This window comes from Patella vulgata, chromosome 7 (genome assembly GCF_932274485.2).
Source record: "Patella vulgata chromosome 7, xgPatVulg1.2, whole genome shotgun sequence".
Lineage (NCBI taxonomy): Eukaryota > Metazoa > Mollusca > Gastropoda > Patellidae > Patella > Patella vulgata.
Window position 1 is genome coordinate 25,210,247 of NC_065885.2, and position 19,386 is coordinate 25,229,632.

General features: G+C 32.5%; 3 protein-coding genes across 5 annotated transcripts in view; 1 reads left to right on the forward strand and 2 right to left on the reverse strand.

Annotated features, from left to right (window-relative positions):
- LOC126828581 (regulator of nonsense transcripts 2) overlaps positions 1-6,871 on the forward strand; it is a 29,781-nt gene extending 22,910 nt beyond the window's left edge. Inside the window, exons 32-40 of one of the 3 annotated variants that reach the window (XM_050558432.2) lie at positions 81-176; positions 387-514; positions 1,347-1,409; positions 1,702-1,797; positions 2,695-2,776; positions 2,902-3,017; positions 3,328-3,469; positions 3,933-4,076; positions 5,037-6,871. In XM_050558432.2, coding sequence (XP_050414389.1) covers positions 81-176; positions 387-514; positions 1,347-1,409; positions 1,702-1,797; positions 2,695-2,776; positions 2,902-3,017; positions 3,328-3,469; positions 3,933-4,048 — 839 coding nt within the window. In that variant the 3' untranslated portion in view covers positions 4,049-4,076; positions 5,037-6,871. Of the gene's footprint in view, positions 1-80; positions 177-386; positions 515-1,294; positions 1,410-1,701; positions 1,798-2,694; positions 2,777-2,901; positions 3,018-3,327; positions 3,470-3,932; positions 4,077-5,036 lie in introns of those variants that run through there. The other 2 variants (XM_050558433.2, XR_007683155.2) reach the window with 2 other exon arrangements.
- Positions 6,872-9,088: 2,217 nt separating this feature from the next.
- Positions 9,089-12,071, reverse strand: LOC126828028 (quinone oxidoreductase-like protein 2 homolog). The gene is made up of 5 exons (XM_050557610.1): positions 12,044-12,071; positions 11,465-11,553; positions 10,334-10,515; positions 9,611-9,839; positions 9,089-9,239 (listed from the first exon to the last, which is right to left on the reverse strand). Exons 1-5 carry the CDS (start codon positions 12,069-12,071, stop codon positions 9,168-9,170), a joined length of 600 nt encoding a protein of 199 aa, XP_050413567.1. The 3' UTR covers positions 9,089-9,167.
- On the reverse strand, positions 11,812-19,369 carry LOC126828582 (uncharacterized). The gene is made up of 11 exons (XM_050558434.2): positions 19,328-19,369; positions 18,560-18,585; positions 17,051-17,172; positions 16,298-16,339; positions 15,952-16,026; positions 15,478-15,543; positions 14,603-14,691; positions 13,934-14,048; positions 13,664-13,769; positions 13,064-13,137; positions 11,812-12,656 (listed from the first exon to the last, which is right to left on the reverse strand). Exons 1-11 carry the CDS (start codon positions 19,330-19,332, stop codon positions 12,528-12,530), a joined length of 849 nt encoding a protein of 282 aa, XP_050414391.1. The 5' UTR covers positions 19,333-19,369; the 3' UTR covers positions 11,812-12,527.
- Between the last annotated feature and the right edge of the window lie 17 nt (positions 19,370-19,386).

Below are 19,386 nucleotides of genomic sequence, written 5' to 3' on the forward strand. Positions count from 1 at the left end.
ATATTGTCATCATTAACAGTTAATCAATAATGTAAAATTTCAGGATGGATAGAATTTTTATTTATGTATTATATTTACAGCATCTCTGTTAATTGTTGAAACTGGTGACGAAGATGACGAGAATATAGAAGATGATGAGGATGGGTTAGCTACGATTAATGAAGCTGATGAAGCAGGTACACAATTAAAGTTTTATATCCTCACTGGTATTATTTTATAGATCGGACATTGGGCTTCTTATTGAACTGTTTAATGAATTAAGTCTGTAATCTGTTACAATTGCCATGCAGAAAACTGTTAATGTAAAAAACAAAAAAGAAACAAAAGTACAGGTTGAGAAATGTGTTTATTAAAAACATACTATATTTCTATATGTATCTGTGTAGTTGATGAATTAAGTGAAGATCTATCTCAAGTTTATGTTGATGAAGTGGCTACAGGCGAAAGTGAACCAAGTCAGGATGATAGAAGTCAAAGTCAACAAGATGCCTGTACTTCTAGCCAAAATATAGAGGTTAGTACCATATCTCTGGGTGATGCACCCCCATAACAACAACAGTTAGCTGTTCTTATCAGGAAACAGTCTGGCTCCTGAGATATTGTAATATACATTTATTACTAATTTCTAGATTTAATGCCCTTGTTTCACTCTGTGAACGCTTTAATGACAAAAGTTATCGTCTGATCTGTATTAAATTTACATGCATTATTTGAATTAGTAAATCGAAGAAGAGTATTGAATTTCAGCAATTTCCATTAATAACTTGCAGAGTTATGGCCCTTGTTTCACTTTGTTGGACCTTGAGAACTGTCTATCAAGAAAATTTATCATCCGATCTATATGAAATTTATATGCATTATTTAGATCAGTAACACAAAGATTTCCGTATATAAATTCTAGCGTTAGGCCTTTGTTTCACTTTGTGAACACTCTAATAAAAAAAGTTATCAACTGATCTGTTTGAAATTGATATTGGTGACTTGTAAATGCTCCCATTACCTACAAAAGAATACATATATGCGACAACCCTTGTCGACTGCTTAGGTGATTTAGCTGCTGTGGGCGAATGTTTCGTTGCCAGGCAACCTATCTTGGTACTCGATATTCTCAGGGACAGTCTTGGCACTTCTGCTCAAAATCTGTAAGTTTGTTGGTCTCAAAAATACTGTGTTGTTTGTATATTATATAGTAATGTAGTGATAGTCAGGGAGATGATATAATGTGTTGTTAATATTATATAGGAATGTAGTGATAGACAGGGAGATGATATAATGTGTTGTTTATATTATATAGGAATGTAGTGATAGTCAGGGAGATGATATAATGTGTTGTTTATATTATATAGGAATGTAGTGATAGTCAGGGAGATGATATAATGGAGTCAGCAGGAGAGGAAGCAGATGATGAGGTATGTTTATATTTCCTAACCGCTTGGTAATTAATTAGAAACCCCTTCATGTCAACTCAGAGCTGGTATTTTTAAGAAGCTCTGTGTCATCATACCATATTTTGAGATGATAAAAACAGTCCATTTTCTTTAAAATGAATTCCATTTTTCTACAGCAAACGCTTTTTCCAAAAGCTGCAAGTTTCCACTTTGGTATCACTAGCTGATTGCACTTATTTGAACGCAATTGTCTTTTAGAAATATATAAAACAATTTTGTACCGTGTGTTTTTTTTTTTTATATTATTCAATAGGTTACTTTGATAAGTGGTGGTCCTAAATATGTACAGTGTCAAGAAGATGAAGATTTTCTATCAGCTTTTGATAAAATGATGTCTGAAAATTTAAAGGTATGTGAAATTTGATGCAAAGAGTAGAAATTTGCAGTACAAATAGTACAAAATGTTAATTTATTCTATAAGGAGGGATTCACTGTGGCTCAGTGACTAAAGCTCTGGCTCACTAATCAGGAGATCTGGTGTTTGATCCTGGTGTTGGTCAAAAAAGTTATCTCAAGATTTTTCAGTGTGTTTTCCTCTGGTCAGAGATGCGGGGGATCACAGTGGCTAAGTGGATAAGACGCTGACTCGCTAGCCTTTAGGTCGGGTGTTCGATCCCTGCATTGGCCGAGAAAGTTCATCCAGATTTTCCGGCTTGGTTCCCCCTTGTCAGTGATGCAGGATGGAGGGCCTGACAAGGACAGCTGTCTAGTCGTTCGGATGGTACGGAAAACTGAGGTCTCGTGTACACATTGGTGTGCACATAAAAGATCCCTTGACAGTTGGAATTCAATATAAGAGTAGGCCGTAGTGCGACTGTAATTTCCCTCATAGCACACTGTATGGCGTATGCCCGTCTTCATTAGCCCAGTTCAGAGCAGAACAGTAGGACGTTAAACCCAATTTCATTTCATTTCATTTGGTCAGAGATGCAGGCCAGGGGTCCTTGAAGGAGCAGTGTTTAGTTGTATGGATGGGACAAAAAATGGAGATTCTGTATACACATTTGTGTGCACGTAAAAGAAACCTTGACAGTTGGAATTCGAAATAACAGTAAACCATAAAGCCACTGTTGGGGTAAAATTTCCGTCATAGCACACTGCATGGCGTATACCAATCTTTATTAGCTCAGTTGGTGCAGAAAAGTAGGAAGTTACATCCCATTTCATTTCATATAATATTGTATAAGGAAGATGGCAATAGAGATAAGAGTCAAACATTTTTAAATAATTGGTTTATTTGTTTTAGTCAAGAACACGAGAAGCTGTTAAAGTGCCTCAGATGGATATTATTGTTCCCATGTATCTAAAAGATAAACGTAAAAAAACAGGTGAGATGTTTAAACTTTCATCAGCATGTGATTAAAATAGAAAACTGATTGGTATTGCTACAGGATGGCTTGTCATCTGAAAGAACCTTATCTGATTTCAAAGTGATGTATATGTTTCTTTCAAGGTAATCCGAATCCAAATCTATTTGCGGATCCCCCACCAGATGATATTGTAGAAGAGGAGGAAAACACAAAATCATTAAACTTTCTGTTGATGACAAGAAAAGGGAACAAACAGCAGGTAAGGTATTATTTATAGATGGTGCTTTAAATCCTGTAGTTAGTAAACTACTTGTTGTCATTTGGATAATAGGAAGAAGTGTATAAAAATTTGGGAGAGTGATGCAGTTTATCACAGAGTTACAGTCCCTTAGACTGAGATTTCTTGAAAAAAATGCTGCTGATGACTTGATGATGACCTTATTACTGGAATGTTTTAAAGCGAATGGTGTTGATGGTATAGATAAATTTGTTCATGGTGCAAAAACAATCGGGAAAGGGCTGCCACTATACTTTGAAACTAAGATAATTTTCAAATTGCTTCATTTTAGTTTACCAACCTTAAAGTGCCAGCTTCAGCAGACTTTGTTTCAAAGTTCAGAGAAAGAGAAAAGGAAGCATTAGAAGAAAAAGAAGAAATGAAACAAGTTGTGTTAGGTATACATGAACGACAGGAAGAAGAAGATTGGCAAGGTAAACAATCACTATATTTGTAACTTCACATAGATAATGAACTCTGTGGATCTCAACTAATAATAGGCGATAATACTGTTTTATATTTAAAAACTCACTGTGATATCAAATCAAATATTGATACATAAGCTTATCGTGTCTCAGATAACGTGGCTGTTTTATCTATCTGTTTTTTCAAACATCAAACCTACTAAGATCCCTGGTTGTAGCTATGGCTCAGGTTGAGCTCAAAGAAACATCATGTAGTTAGAATATGAGTGCAGGTCAGACATAGAAGTCATTCTTATCAGATTATCAAAGCCCGGAATGAAGTTTGATATGATCAGCCTACAGTTGATAACGCAAGCATAAGGTACATGTAGTTTAGGACTGACATCAGTTGTAAGGTTTCCAAACTTTTGATAATTGTTTATTTGTGGATATGGTTGCCCACTATGAATAGAAATGAATTGTTTATTTGTAGATATGATTGCCACTATGAATAAGAATGTTACAGGGAATGTTAATCGTGAACGTAAAGTACGTTACAATCATCCTAAAGGTGCCCCTGACGCCGATCTTATCTTTGGTTCCAAGTGAGACAACTGATAATTCATCTTTAGTTGTGGTTTGTTTCTTATATTAAGTTTACTTTTTATAATAGAAGGATAGCAATGATTTTTTTTTAATCTGAACTCAATATATTAAAATATCATGTCCACAGTATTATGTGCTGACTAGAGTAAATAATACTGAATCCAAATTTTTCTAACTAGGTACTCTTTGTCATTTTTATCCTTCTATAATTTATTTAATAAGACAGTCTCTACAACCCTACTGCCTTATCCAGCAGATTTACAAAAAGGAATTAATGGTTATCTTTTAATCTCATTCCGTGTAATTGTTTAAAATCCTATATTATATGATCTCAAACAAGGGCCAATGTCCACCAGATGTGACAATTACAATGGAAACAACAACTTCTGTTTTTGACCTAGTTTGACAACTATAAAGATAATATCACAATAAAGATTATTGACTTTTTTGTATGTCCACATTTCATGTCTTGAGTCACAAGTTCAGTTCCTCAGAGCTTTGAAGTAGTCTGCTTAATTGACATATTATCAAGAACTCAATTATAGACACTGTCTGTTCAAGCTATTTATTTGTTACTAGATATAGATGTTTTTTATTATGTTGTTTAATTATGTTAGTTCAGTTTTGAAAGTCTTCTATTTTTCACTAGTTAAGTTTTATATTTTACATTCATTATTGTAATGTTCATTTTATAGTAAAGAATATTTAAAGCCTTTAAGAAATGTAAATACATCAAATATTACAGTCTACATTGATGGTACATTGTTTATGATTTCTGCGTATTATGTCTTGTCCATATATTTATTTTTGTGTAAATTATGTGTGGTGCAGTCCCCCTGCACTTACTATTAGAATATGAAATATGGATGGAGGAAGCTCAATCATAAACGTACATTATTAGTATTACAACAGTGTAGTTTGGATTTTATTGACAAAGTTTAATATGTTATTTTACTAATATCTTATTGATGTTTTCTTGGCTTTATTTCAGCAGAAAACGCTGAATCTGAAATAAGAGGAAATACGAAAAAGATATGGTTGTATCTAAAAAGACAAGCAGATGATGCTGTCTGGACCAAATCCACTGATCAATCAACTGGTGAGATCGCAAGATCTTTTATTGGTGGTTGTAAGCAAACACAGACTGGAAAACAAGGACTATATGTTCTGTACCGCTATGTCTTGTGGAAAAGAAAAACTATAAGAATGATTGATTTATTAATATTCATAATTTAGTTCCTGTGTGTTACTTTTACTCAAAATCAATTTTCTGGTTGGAAGACGAGAGAGGGGCTGAGAGTAAATCATTTAATGAAATCAAATTCTGTTTTTGCAAGAAAAGATAAATTCAGCAGTAAGCTATCTGGGATAAACTTAAGATAATTATTTAATATACATTGCTAGATAACTACACAACAGACCACAGACAGAAAAAATCAATACAGGAAACAGTACAATTAGACACCCGTCTTCATTAGCCCGGAAGGAACAGAATAGAAGGACGTTTAACCCCATTTCATTTCACAGTTAGAATCAAAATTATCAGCGATGATAAAATATCATGGAAAAAGGAACTGAAACATCTGTGGTCCTGCCTTCACTTCCTAAAATATTATAATTGATTTTTGGATAAAATCCAGGAAGAATAATGTGATACAGCATAACGGTTTTTACCAAGCATATATTATGTATGGAAATAAATGGGATATCAAGCATCACTTATTATGTATGTGTAGTTCATTGTAAAACTATAAAAAATGTTGGGATTTATTAGGTGTAAATCAAATAAAATCAAATTATTTTCTGAAAAGAAGAATGAAATTTCTGTTAAGTTTGTTTTTTTGAGAATCTCATTGTTGGTGTTGAAAATCATAAAGCCAGTCATATTGCAGTGTTATTATCAAAAATAGTCACGTGTACTCTTAACAGTATGTAGGACGAGAGATAAAATTAAAACTGTGTATATTTCATTTGTTTTATCTGTACTGGTACCAACAGCAAGGTTCTTATCTTTTATTGTGTATTGCGATTTTATTAGAAAAAATGTTATTATTTTGATTGTTTTTTTTTTTTCATTAATATTTTCTAAAGACAAAAACTGACACCAAGGCCATGAATTTTTTTTATGCCTTCATTGCAAGGATGTCTTGCACGTGTTTAAAGTGGTTCAGGCATCAGAAGAACACTCATGTCTGATCTTGAATAAATATGGAATTGCAATTAACATCAATATTTCCTGTCAGGACCATGCAGAATATACATTGATTCTATGGTATTACATTATATTTAGAATTTTCAAAAGAGATAAATTTCATTTCATGATCTTAGGGTCTCATCTGACGAAAGGGGAAGGAAATCTACTAAACTCTGCATCATTTCTGGTGAAGTTTTATTGATCCATTCAAGCCTGGACATAAGGCACCTGTGTCTATGACAGGTACCTTATGTCCAGGCTTTATTACATTATCTCTTAAGATCTCTAATCAGTTAATTTATACGAGATACTGCAACAGTATTGCCAGTATTTGTTTATATTAAGCAGCATTCTGATTTTATGACTGATGTTTTCAGCCTGGTATTTGGTTATAATTATTTATAATATAAAGCCTTAAAATGAACATATACAGACCTATGTCCTAGAAATTCTGAGTGATAATATTATAGCAGTTGGGATAATGTCAGTCAAAGTGTAGTTAATTCTACTAATATATGTATTTTGTTAAGACTACTCTAAATCAAACATGAAGTCTGATTCAAGTAAAGTGTCAACCTTTACGTGTAGGAATTGTCATGCATCAGAAAGTTGAATAAATAAATTCTACTAAACCTGTTTATAGTATTTAAAGATTTTTTTCCATGCAAATGGGAGATGGATTTCATATCAGCAGATTCATGCTTTGCCAAAGTGGAAATACGAGTGTGGGTAGTGTAGCATTTGAGTTAGAATTTGGGGGGTTGGGGGGTTGAATTGTTAGCGCAGTCATTGAATCAACTGCCATGGTTTCAATTCCCTGGTAGTACGTGACAAGAAGTATGTTCGCCTGTCCAACCTTGTGGGTTTTCTCCACGTCCTTCGGTTTCCTCCCACTGCTAAAGACCCTTACACGCAAGCAAAATATTGAAATAAAATTTGACCATATGTTAGTCCTGAAATGACCTAGTGTGTTTTGAGTGGCCGTTAACATAACAAATGAAATGAAATGGAGTTTAACGTCCTACTGTTCTGCTCCTAACCTGGGCTAATGAAGACGGGCATACGCCATACAGTGTGCTATGAGGGAAATTTTGCCCGGACAGCGGCACTACGGCCTACTCTTATATCGAATTCCAACTGCCAAGGGATCTTTTACGTGCACGCCAATGTGTACACGGGACCTCGGTTTTTCGTCCCATCCGAACGACTAGACAGCTTTCCTTGTCAGCCCCTCCGTCCTGCATCACTGACAAGGGAGAACCACGCCGGAAAATCTGGATGAACTTTCTCGGCCAATGCAGGGATCGAACACCCGACCTCCAGGCTAGCGAGCTAGCGTCTTACCCACTTAGCCACGTGATCCCCGCGTTAACATAACACTCTCTCTTTTGAGAGAGAGATTTAGAATTTAATTAATATTTTGATCTGTCATCATATTTTTAGTTAATTACAATTACAGTATAGCTGATTTTAATTTTTTGTTTGTTAGGAATTGAATAAACTAAAATTACCACATTTTAATTGATACAGTATTTACATTATCAACAATCTAAACAAGTTCTAACAATTTATACTGACCATTTTAAAAGGTCAGTCAAAAATTCCAATTTTTGTCCCCAACCTTTCGAAGAAAGCAGGGGACTATTAAAATGGGTTCGTCCATCCCTGAGCAGAACATGCTCATTATCGAACTGAAGTCAAGGTATTGATGTAATGAAATTATACACTAAGTTTCATCACTCTTAAAGGAGCTAAGTCGCTAATATTTTGGACCTAGAAATTGACACAAATGGGTCGCAACGCATACAATATAATATGAATGTATATAAATTGATTTACGTACATTCAATCGTTTCTGTTTTTACTGTAATTTCTAATCAGTTAGGTTTGGCGACATACGCCAGTATTCTCAATCGAATTTCAATTTCTAGCTTCTGGTTATTCCAGTCTACGCCGATAGTATTTATTGGGCATGCTCTCCAGATAAGAATATAGCGTCACCGTTTGACATGACTTGTGGAATATGCCTAGCATCGTTTTTCAAGTCCCTTATTACACATAGCGCTGAAACGCATTATGGTACACGATTCGTGTACCAATTGTAAAATGTTTATTTTGTCTTAAATGTTGGATATCAGAAGGCCATTTTTCCCCGGTAAGATCACAACATCAATGTTGATTTAAACCGACAAATAAATCGTGTTTTCAATGTCGAAGATCTTGGATGATATTGAGTTAGAGACTTAGGTACTTTAATTAGAACTAAAGTTATCGTGTCCCAAAGCATTAACCAATCAAATTGCTTACCCAAAAAGTGTGACGGACAGACAGACAGGCCGACAAACCCATTTTTATAGTCCGCTGCTTTCTTCGAAAGCCGGGAGACAATAAACAGTCCATGCAAATAATAAAAACTCTGCCAATATGAGCATAGCTGAACAACTCTGAATTGAAACAATCTGATTAAAACACAGATCCTATTTCGTTTCGTTTTTATAGTTCAAAAATTTTGTTTTACTTGTCTTTACTACACTTGGATCTGGAAGAGTTGTTATATAACCCGCATTCTGAATGATGTGAGGGATTAGCCAATAAAACGGTCTGGTATGGCGGGTGCTTGGCGTGGGGTGCACGGAACTGTGGGTAACCCACTAGAAGCATCAATGCTGATTGTTAATCATATGTCTGACGCTATAGGGTCAAAAGTCGCTTGTATGACCTCTGACGCGACCTTCCACGGTCAGATCTTCATGTAGTAGAGACCATCGTAAGTATAAAAAACAAAACAAAATATAGATCTGTATTTTAATCAGATTGGAGCAGACTAACACTTTAAGTAACAACACAACTTTGGACCAGTAAATCAGATTTAATCAGTATAAAAATATTTTGTATAACAATTCTATAAACATTATTTTATCAAAAAATTTATCCTTTCATAGTAAGTGCAACTTTTCCTGTTGATTTTCTTGTCTCTACATACTTAAATGCTTCATTGATCTGTAAAGAAATGAAAACATTATATACTATATTTTCACAGATTTACTGTTTGTGACACTGGTTTATATCATTTTGAGATTAACATTTAATTATTTCAACGTACATGTTGAGTGTGCAATACTGAATTCAAATTGTTATGGAATTAATAACATATTTGGCCTTGGTTCTCCGGCAAAATTTCCATCGTAGCACCCTACATGTCGTCTTCTTTAGCCTTGTGCCAACTGTATTAATAGTCAGTCCTGCAAACTTGGTATCAAAATTCCAGTAGCTGCTTCTTCCCCCCAACCCAAAAAACACTACAATACCAAATTACTATCAAAGATATAGGCTTATAACTTCAATAATTCTTAAATGTGAATTATTTTTACCTCAGATAAAGGGAAAGTAGCTCCAACGTGTGGATTAAGTTGACCTTTATTAATAGCTGTTAAAACATCCACAATAGATTGTTGAAAAATATCTGGCTTTGTTTTACTGTAGTTTCCCCAAAATACACCCATGACAGTACACGATTTTAATAATAAAAGGTTTGCTGGTATATTCGGTATTTTACCAGAAGCATAGCCCACAGTTAGTATTCGACCTTCTTCTGCTATACTGAAACAAAACATTGATAGCAGTCATTAATTCAAGAACTGAAAGGCTTAAAGGCCCAATTTAAAATGCCCACTAAGCACAAGCAACTGACTTCTCTGTTCTATCAATAGAATGGCAGAAGCGAGTCAGTGGCATCAAAAATGTTTATGATATACAGCTATAACACAATATCAAAGACTTGGGTCATCAAAGTGGTTACAAAAATGTCAGTGATAGGGTGCAGTACTAAATTTCGACTTATATCCAGTCAAACAGACTGGAACTCTGGTATTGTGCCGCACTGTGCCAGGATGAACAAACAGAAATTTGAAAACTATTCCCTCAACCTGAAGATCATTTAGGTTCGGGATACAAGAGCCATAAAAATGCAAAATACCTGATGCCTGACTCTTACATGTAAATAGGATTTGACTAGTCAAACAACCCAAGAAAATCATAAAAAACCCAATATATATTATGATTACTATTACATATGGGCATACAAAAATATATACCTTTTTAAACACTGAATAAAAAGGTCGCCTCCTACTTGATCCATCACAACATTGACCCCTCCACCTTTCGTAAGCTCCTTGACCCTGGCTCTCACATCTTCAACGTTATAATCTATTACATGAGTGGCACCCCTTGCTTTTACCAAATTACATTTTTCTACACCACCACATAGCCCTATTACCTACAAAACACAACAATTACATATTTCACAACAAAGCCATATTGTCTACAAAACACAATTACACTAGTAGCCCCATTTACATACCAGTTCACATTAGCTCAATAAAACTGGAGGTCCTAAGTCTGATCCTGGTGTGGGCTGAGATTTCCCAGCATGGTTTCGCCTTGTTGGTGGTGCCAACAGAGGGGCATGACAGGGAAGTGTCTAGTTGTTAAGATTAGACAAAAAAAATGAGGTACCATGTACATATACACATAAAAGAAACCTCGACATTTGGAAATCGAAATAACAGTAGGTCATAGTGCCGCTGTCCAGGCACAATTTCCCTCACAGCACACTGCATGGTGAATGCTCATCTTCATTAGCATTAGCCTGGTTGGTGCAGAACAGTAGGATGTTAAACCCCAAGATAACACAAATTACATACAGTATCAGTATATAGCATGTTTAAAACAACCTCCATATAAAACATAGATTATGATTACCTGTTTCACTTTAAAAACACAATGAAGAATCCGCATAATAAGAATAGTTATCAGTGCTGGATTTACCCACAGACTTGGTAGGGTGAAGCCTACGGTCTCAAGATGTCTAATAATTTTACACTGTCATAAGCTTTTCTCACATGCACTGTGGTCTTAAAAATCTGTCATCATCTTTGGCTTTCATCAATGGTGTTTATAAATACTTTCATCTTATAATTTTTACACTGGCATAAGTCTTTCTCACATGCACTGTGCTCTTAAAAATATGTCATCATATTTGGCTTTGTGTTCTCTTCATTTAAATCCAATACCGTACTGATAGTTATACTTACAGCAAACATTAACTTATATTTTGAATGAGAATTTAGCATGTTCAAAGGGAATAGATGGGCTGGTAGTTAAATTATCTCTGGATATATTTGTTGTAAATCGTCTACAATTATTTGGACAAAAATTGTAATTACCGTTGCACCAAATACATGACTGGCAATATCAACAGCTGCTAAACCTGTTGCTCCAGCTGCAGCTGTTATACAACGATTTGAAATATAGCCTGTACATCATATAGTAATTTACATATCAAATATAACATGTACATCATATAGTAATTTACATATTGATATCAAATATAACCTGTACATCATATAGTAATTTAACGATTGATATCAAATATAACCTGTACATCATATAGTAATTTACATATTGATATCAAATATAACCTGTACATCATATAGTAATTTATATATTGATATCAAATATAACTTGTACATCATATAGTAATTTATATATTGATTTGAAATATAGCCTGTACATCATATAATAATTTACATATTGATATCAAATATAGCCTGTACATCATATAGTAATGTAAAGATTGATATCAAATATAACATGTACATCATATAGTAATTTACATATTGATATCAAATATAACCTGTACATCATATAGTAATTTAACGATTGATATCAAATATAACCTGTACATCATATAGTAATTTATATATTGATTTGAAATATAGCCTGTACATCATATAATAATTTACATATTGATATCAAATATAGCCTGTCCATCATATAGTAATTTAACGATTGATATCAAATATAACATGTACATCATATAGTAATTTACATATTGATATCAAATATAACCTGTACATCATATAGTAATTTAATGATTGATATCAAATATAACCTGTACATCATATAGTAATTGATATACCAATTTGAAATATAACCTGTACATCATTATAAACAAAGTCCTTATATTATACAGTAATAATTGATATTAAATATAGCTTAGATACATGTATAGGGATAAATATATTGACATTAAATAAAGCCAGAGAGTAAATGTAGTAGTATTATCATATAGTTATATAGTCTATATATCAGATAGTAAAGTAATTTATACATTGATATTAAATATTGCCAATATATCATACAACCTGTATATTATATAATAATTTATACATTGATATAAGATAATCGTGTAATGCTCAATAGCTTAGAATTCCAGGTTATGAACTCTTACCAATTTGATGGTATGTATGTACATAAAGGGCATATATATACCAAGGTAGAAAGCTCAGAGAATGTTTTCAGTGTTCTCATACATTTATAGTGAACCCAAAACACCATGCATTTATCACAGCCAATCTATAAAAAAAAAATAAACACAAAAGTCAACATTAAAATAATAAATTTAACAACCTATAAAAATCATGATTCTTAAATGTGAATGAGATATAGAATACTTTAAACACACAAAACCTCTAGATAGCTTTTTGAGTGCTGGTCTAAGCTGTTCTATCATAATTTAACATTTTAAAGAAACTGAGTACTTTTAAAACTGGAGGTGTATTAGTATGCAAGTATAAATGAAATGAAATTGAGTTTAATGTAATACTTTTCTGCACCAACAGGGCTAAGGAAGAAGCGGTATTATTATACTATAGGAAGTTTCTATTTCTTACAATGACTAAGCCACATGGGGTTCATGTAATGCGGCATCACAATATACATTCCTCCCCCTAAAGAGCACAAGAATGATTAATATTTCTTACCCACTGTATATTATTAACTTGACCTTTTGGATATTTTGTACTGCAGATTCTACAGATATCTGAAACGGTGCTTCCTGGAAAATCAAATGGCAAATTTCAAATGTAATCATGGAAACCAAGCTAAATAAAGTTATTTTCACACACAGAAATCTCCAGTGAAGTTAAATCAATGAAAAATAATTGGAGGCAAGTATCTAACTAAACGAGTTAATTGTTTTAGCAATATTTCAAATGCCTCAATAATTGAACTGAAACCGTCAAACTTGGTAAGTAGGCTATTTCTTTACATTTTGACATTTGGTTTGAAATTTGCATACTTAATGAACTTTTTTCCAGAAAACCCAGGTTTTCCTAATCAAGGAATTGAAATTTCTATTTAAAATTTTACAGCCAAATAGTGTGAGAAATATCTGACAAGATGATATCTTGGTTAGAGACACAATGTTTGGTAGAGGTTTTACACATCTCGAAATAAAATATAGGACTGTTTAACTTTAACCCTGTGTAGAACAATATCAGTATATCATTAAAATATAATGTAATACTAAAATAGAATTGCAAACAAATCTAGACAGATCAGAGATTTGTTCCAAAACTTACCTTGAATTTTAAAAATGGTTTTTAAAATTTCCATTCTATAAGTGGATAAATCATTATCAGTGACAGAAAATGACACTTCAAGTCCGCTAATTATCTTTTCAGCAAACTAGAAATAGATTATTTCATATTTTCAGATATTAAGATCGATAATTATAAACATGCTAGCAACATGCCTCAACCAATACAAATTTCTTCAGTTAAATATGTTTTATATTATCTGTACCTACAAAACCATAGTTGATAGAAATGATTGGCAAACATAATACAAACCTTTAGACATAGCACTCCACAAGAAATACTATCAGGCTGTTTGGGGTGAGGAATACCATTTACCACCCAACCATCAACAGTTGAACAAACTGATTCATTGATATTGATGAAATTTCTGAATAAAAAGGTAAGGTATATAAATAATGAACAAGAGGTACAAAGGTCTTAACTTCCCATTGATTCAAGAATACTTTGTGGGGACTACATGTCAACAATATGAATGCCATAACATTAAAAATCAATAGGATTCTTCTTATTTGTCTAATGAACATAAAAACTGTGTATAAATTTCAAGTTAATCAAATGATAACATTTGTCGCTAAAGTGTTTACAATATCCTACAATAAGTGCAAGAGTCATAAGTTATTAACGAAATTTGGTATGCTTTTACATATCACTAATCTAAACAATGCAAATAAACTTTATAAAGATCTGATGATAATGTAGTCTTTAGAGTGTTCACAAGAAATTTTCGACACTGACCAAAAGACGGGCAGGGGTGACAGCAATATACAACCATACTTTAATGTGGGTATACAAAAAGAGAATTTCTAAGTATATCTTGCCAAATCACAGTGGATTCATAATATACAAATGTGCAATATGACAGTATATGACAAAGATTTAAAGCCTAACAATTACTGGCTATGAACTGTCTACAAAAATTACCTCCAGTTCTGTAGTATTTCTTTTTTTGATCTTTCTAGCTCTCCCAATGGATCAACCAGTAGAATTGTTTTCGTGTTTATGTATATAACCTTAAATTGAAGCCGTGGAAATTCAATCACTTATACACAGTTAAAAATATAAAACTACATGCAAATAATATGTCTAGAAGTTTGCAAATTTTATGTTCAATACTGGAAGGGGTAGCTTTGTGATCACATGTATTTTCCCAGTCCAGTTCCTCCCTGTGGTTAATTTTGCAGATATAGAAGTGCCTAGACTGGAGCGTGAATTGTTAATTTAAGGTACAATTTGCATTGCACACAGAGAATAACCAAATATTTTATTGCAATAAAAAGAACATCGGATGTTGAGTAGACGGTAAGGTCAAAAAAGATGTACCGGGAATGATTTTAATGCAATGCTACCATCTGATATTTGCTAACACAATTTTAGTATGCATATCTATTGAAATTATCATTTGTTCATAACAAAAAGAAAGAAACATTAATCCCCAACTGGGGATCATCATTTCACAAACAAGACCTATTTTCTACGCTATTCATCTTAAGTGACAGATTGGCAACATGTACTCTGGACTATTTTAAACTACAACGGCAGTTGTCAAATGTCATCATTTTATCATCCAACTCTCTCTTTCTCACATACATTGAAGAATTACACCTCTATATCCGTTCTTGGAATATCAATTAGATTAGCGTTTCTAAGATTTTGAAATTTCAGATCCTAAAAGTTGGAAATGAACAAAATAACCAAAAAATATTGCAGTACTAATTAAACCAAAGTTTCAGTTAGTTGCAAGAGATTGGGATGAAACATATTATATCACATTTGAAATAGAATATTTTAGAACCTACTATTAGCATCCAGTGGTTGGAACCAATATTCAGTACACCAATTACTGTCTCGCCAACTATTTCCAACTGAAATTTCAAGAATAACAGTAATATAATTTAACGGTTATGTTTCCTAAAATATATGTTGCCAGGTAATGAAACATAGATCAACTAATAACCTCTGTCATCTAAGACTAAATACAAAACATAGATGAGGGCTTCTCTGGTCTCCAATGCACCAACTAGCAGCAAAGTCATCTGTGCTTGCGCTAAAATCAACAAAAACTAATCCAAGCACACTTTAAAGAAAAACCTGTGATTTACGATCAAAATATTCTAAATTTCTAGTGACCCCCCACCCTGTATACGTCAATGAACAGTCTACAATTGTATTTTATACACATATAATTCATTTTACCATTTCAATATCTAACTATAAAATTTAAACATGTCATATTTTCTATTTGAGCAAGAAAGTCAACAATATTTTGTTACCTCTGATACTGCAGCTTGTTGCCTGACATCAAATATCATTGACATCAATGTACACTTTAAATATTGGTAATTACTCTGTAATAATAAGCATTATGAAACAACAATTTTACATCTATTAAATTAGTGATAGAGTTTCTTAAACAGAAAATTAATCAGACATGTTATTACATCTACGTCAGAAATATTGATCAGAAGTTCAAGGTCTTATCATAACATTCTGGCACTACAGTCCGCACAATAAACAACAGAACTATAGTCTAATTGTTCTATTCCATTTTTTTTCTACATGGATTTTCTGTATACCAATAATAAATGGATATTGGAAAAAAGTGAAAAAAATATATACCTTTTGCTGCCTTATAATAGAGAACATGTATGCATCAATCACCTGCAATAAATCCAAATCCAAATCATATATCTGTGTAAATCTATCAAGCTTTATAGTGAATAATTATGATCAAAGAAATAATACCATATAAGCTAAATGTATTAAACTTTATAGACAGTAATGGCAAGTCTTTATGACATAAGCGAAATTGTAGTGGCAGCTAGCCAACAAGTGCAAACAAGTGTCATGTATTATAAAAAATTGACATCCTATTCAATTTTTCAAGTGATCATACACCAGATTTCTCAAAAGCAGCTCCATTATTTTCCTACCAGAAACATTTTCTGTGTTTGTCAAACAATGTTTCATCGATTAATTCTATTTCCCATTTTCCAAGGACCCAGATAATGAAATAAAATCACATTCATGACCAGGAATTGTGACCTCCAGAGTGTGCAAAAGGGCAGAATTTACATAGGGTACCTTAGATCAATAAATGCACGATTTTAAAGAATGATCAAGATTTGTCATCTTCGAACGAATTGGGTACATTTTTTGACAAGGGCAATAATCACTTCATTATGTAGATCATAATTCTTGGTGCACATTTTAAAAATGTTATGGAAATGCTTGTATCAAGCTAATAAAGCAATTCAGCTATTTAACAGTTAAGTGAATAATGACAAAAAAAATATATAAATATTTTAAATAAATAAATAAATAAATGACTACATAAAACATACTTATGCTATTTTTTAAAATATTACTAACCTCATCAGGTATCTTGTCCTTAGCAAAACGTATCGTGTTGGTATAGATATTAATATTTTCAATATTGAATAGTAGATGGTTTTCTCTAGTATTGTGTCTTTTCTGCCAAATACTATGTATATCTATATGTAAAAATATACATACAATTTAAGCACTCAAACATTTAAATATAAAATCAGAGCTTTGACAAGCATTTATTTGACATGATAGATAACTAAATATTCATTTAAAAGTGTTGAAATGTATACAATATATTCACAAAGGTTATAACTTTTACATGATTTTTCAGTTTACCTTTTATTATCAACCTCGCTGACCATACAAATAGCACAGAGAAGTCAAGCATCAGGAAAAGAGTAGGACATATTGGACTAGTGATATACAAATATAAACATGAAGCTTACGAACAATTATGCATCTAACTTCATTTTCCCCCCCATATGTTTAAGATAGGTTGCCAGGCAACAAAACATACGCCAACAGCAGCTAAGTCGTCCAAGCAATCCGCAAAGGTTGTCGCATATTTATTCTTTTGTGGATAATGGGAGCATTCATACGACACTAAAAACTGATCATGAGTAATAATCCATAAAGTAATTATCAGAAATAATTAAAATTTGATTGTATGTGTATAAATTTTAAGTCAATTGAATGATAACTTTAGGCTCTAGAGTGTCCACAAGATTATTCAAAAAATCAATTAAGCTTATTCACTCATAAGTTACCACTATGAAAGAAAACATTACATATCCTTAAAGAAAACACACGATAATAAATTGCAATCTTTAAATGTATTGCAAATTAAAACAATCTGATTAACTTATGAAGACTAAGAGATGTAACCTAAAGCATAAATAACTTTTTGAAAATATATTATAATTAAAATGTTAAAAACCATCAATTCAACCTGATAATATCCAATAACTATGAAAGTTTTACCTCTCTGTTACTAATTTGAACACTATCCAAATTGTTTTCCTTATTCACAGCTTAATATGCAAGCAAAATAACAATACATTCTGTTCACAGTTCTACAGTGTCATCCATTCAACAGCAATTCCCAATAATAATGCATTTTGTATACAGAACCTATATCTATAGTTGTTACTGACAAGTTAAAATTCCATTTCTAGATGTATAGTTCTTATCACAGATCTCTCTTAGTGACAGATTTAACTAATGGGTCCACACAATTTTAAAAAGTTATTAAGGGCAACAATTCCAAAAGCAATTATCAGCATCGTCAGCTTATGAACATAAACACTGTGTATAAATTTAAAGTCAATCAGATGATAACTGTGGTCTCTAGAGCATCTAGAAGATTGTGAAAACTGATCAAGGGCAATAACTTTGGCAGTGATTATTGGAAAATTGCTGAAAATGAATAGGATTCTTCGTCTCATGACCTTAAACACTGTGTCTTGGATGATTGTTTATGTGTGGTGCGGTCCTCCTGCACTTACTATTTAGACTGTAGACGGGTGACAACAATATAAAAATTGAACTTACATCTTTCTATATTCTCAGAGTTGTCACTGTAAATAAAATGAGATATTAGAGTGATTGAAAGACTTTTAACAGATGCTTTAATTTCTTAAATATATATGCTGACAGGACTGCTCTTTGAAGAAAATTGAATAATATATTAAAATATATTAAAATATAGATTGCCAGGCCATGCAAAATACAGCATCGAAATCGTCTCAACAGTCCATAAAGGTTTTCACTTGTGCATTTATAAAGAGTTAAGATCACCAACCCAAAAAGTAATTATTGGAAATCATTAAAATAGGTCTTTTCCTAGCGCCTACATAAACAATCAATTGATAAATAGTCGCTATCTGTAAAATCAATCATCAGAAAACAGGGAAATTAACAGAAAAATTGACAACAATAAATGTTGACATTTAAATGTACCAGTAAGTGTATACATGTAATAAGAATCAAATAAAGAACAACATCATTTAACTTGATTAGTTCTCTTGACTAGGCCTAATAATTGATGATGATGGGGATGATGATCATATGTTGATTACACACAAAAGAATATGGTAATTTTGTAAAAGGTAAAAGTTACTCAATAAATCGGTAAAACGATACATTTATGCAGATAAAATAAGCAAGATTGATTACAAATTAGGACTTCTGATATACTGACCTCATCTCGTACTCCTAAATTATTTCAAATATCATCTTTAATATACAACGGAGTAAAACATCGATCAGTGTGAAAAATTAACAGTAAAATTAAACTCAAATTAATAATAGTAAACTGACCTCATTTCTTCAGCATTAATTTCTTCAGCGTTAATTTCTTCAATTTCTTCAGCGTTAAT

Bases quoted from the DNA above. Each gene is read 5' to 3' on its own strand.
- LOC126828582 (XM_050558434.2), bottom strand. The intron at 15,544-15,951 runs GTAACAAAATAT...TTGAAATTTCAG, and splicing joins AACAAGCTGCAGTATCAGAG to TTGGAAATAGTTGGCGAGAC. The intron at 13,770-13,933 runs GTTTGTATTATG...ATCTATTTCTAG, and splicing joins GTGGAGTGCTATGTCTAAAG to TTTGCTGAAAAGATAATTAG.
- LOC126828028 (XM_050557610.1), bottom strand. From the start codon at position 12,071: ATGGACAGGCTATATTTGATATCAATAT. The intron at 10,516-11,464 runs GTAATTACAATT...TGTGTTTTGTAG, and splicing joins GTCATGTATTTGGTGCAACG to GTAATAGGGCTATGTGGTGG. The intron at 9,840-10,333 runs GTATATATTTTT...GTTTTGTTTCAG, and splicing joins TTTATTCAGTGTTTAAAAAG to TATAGCAGAAGAAGGTCGAA.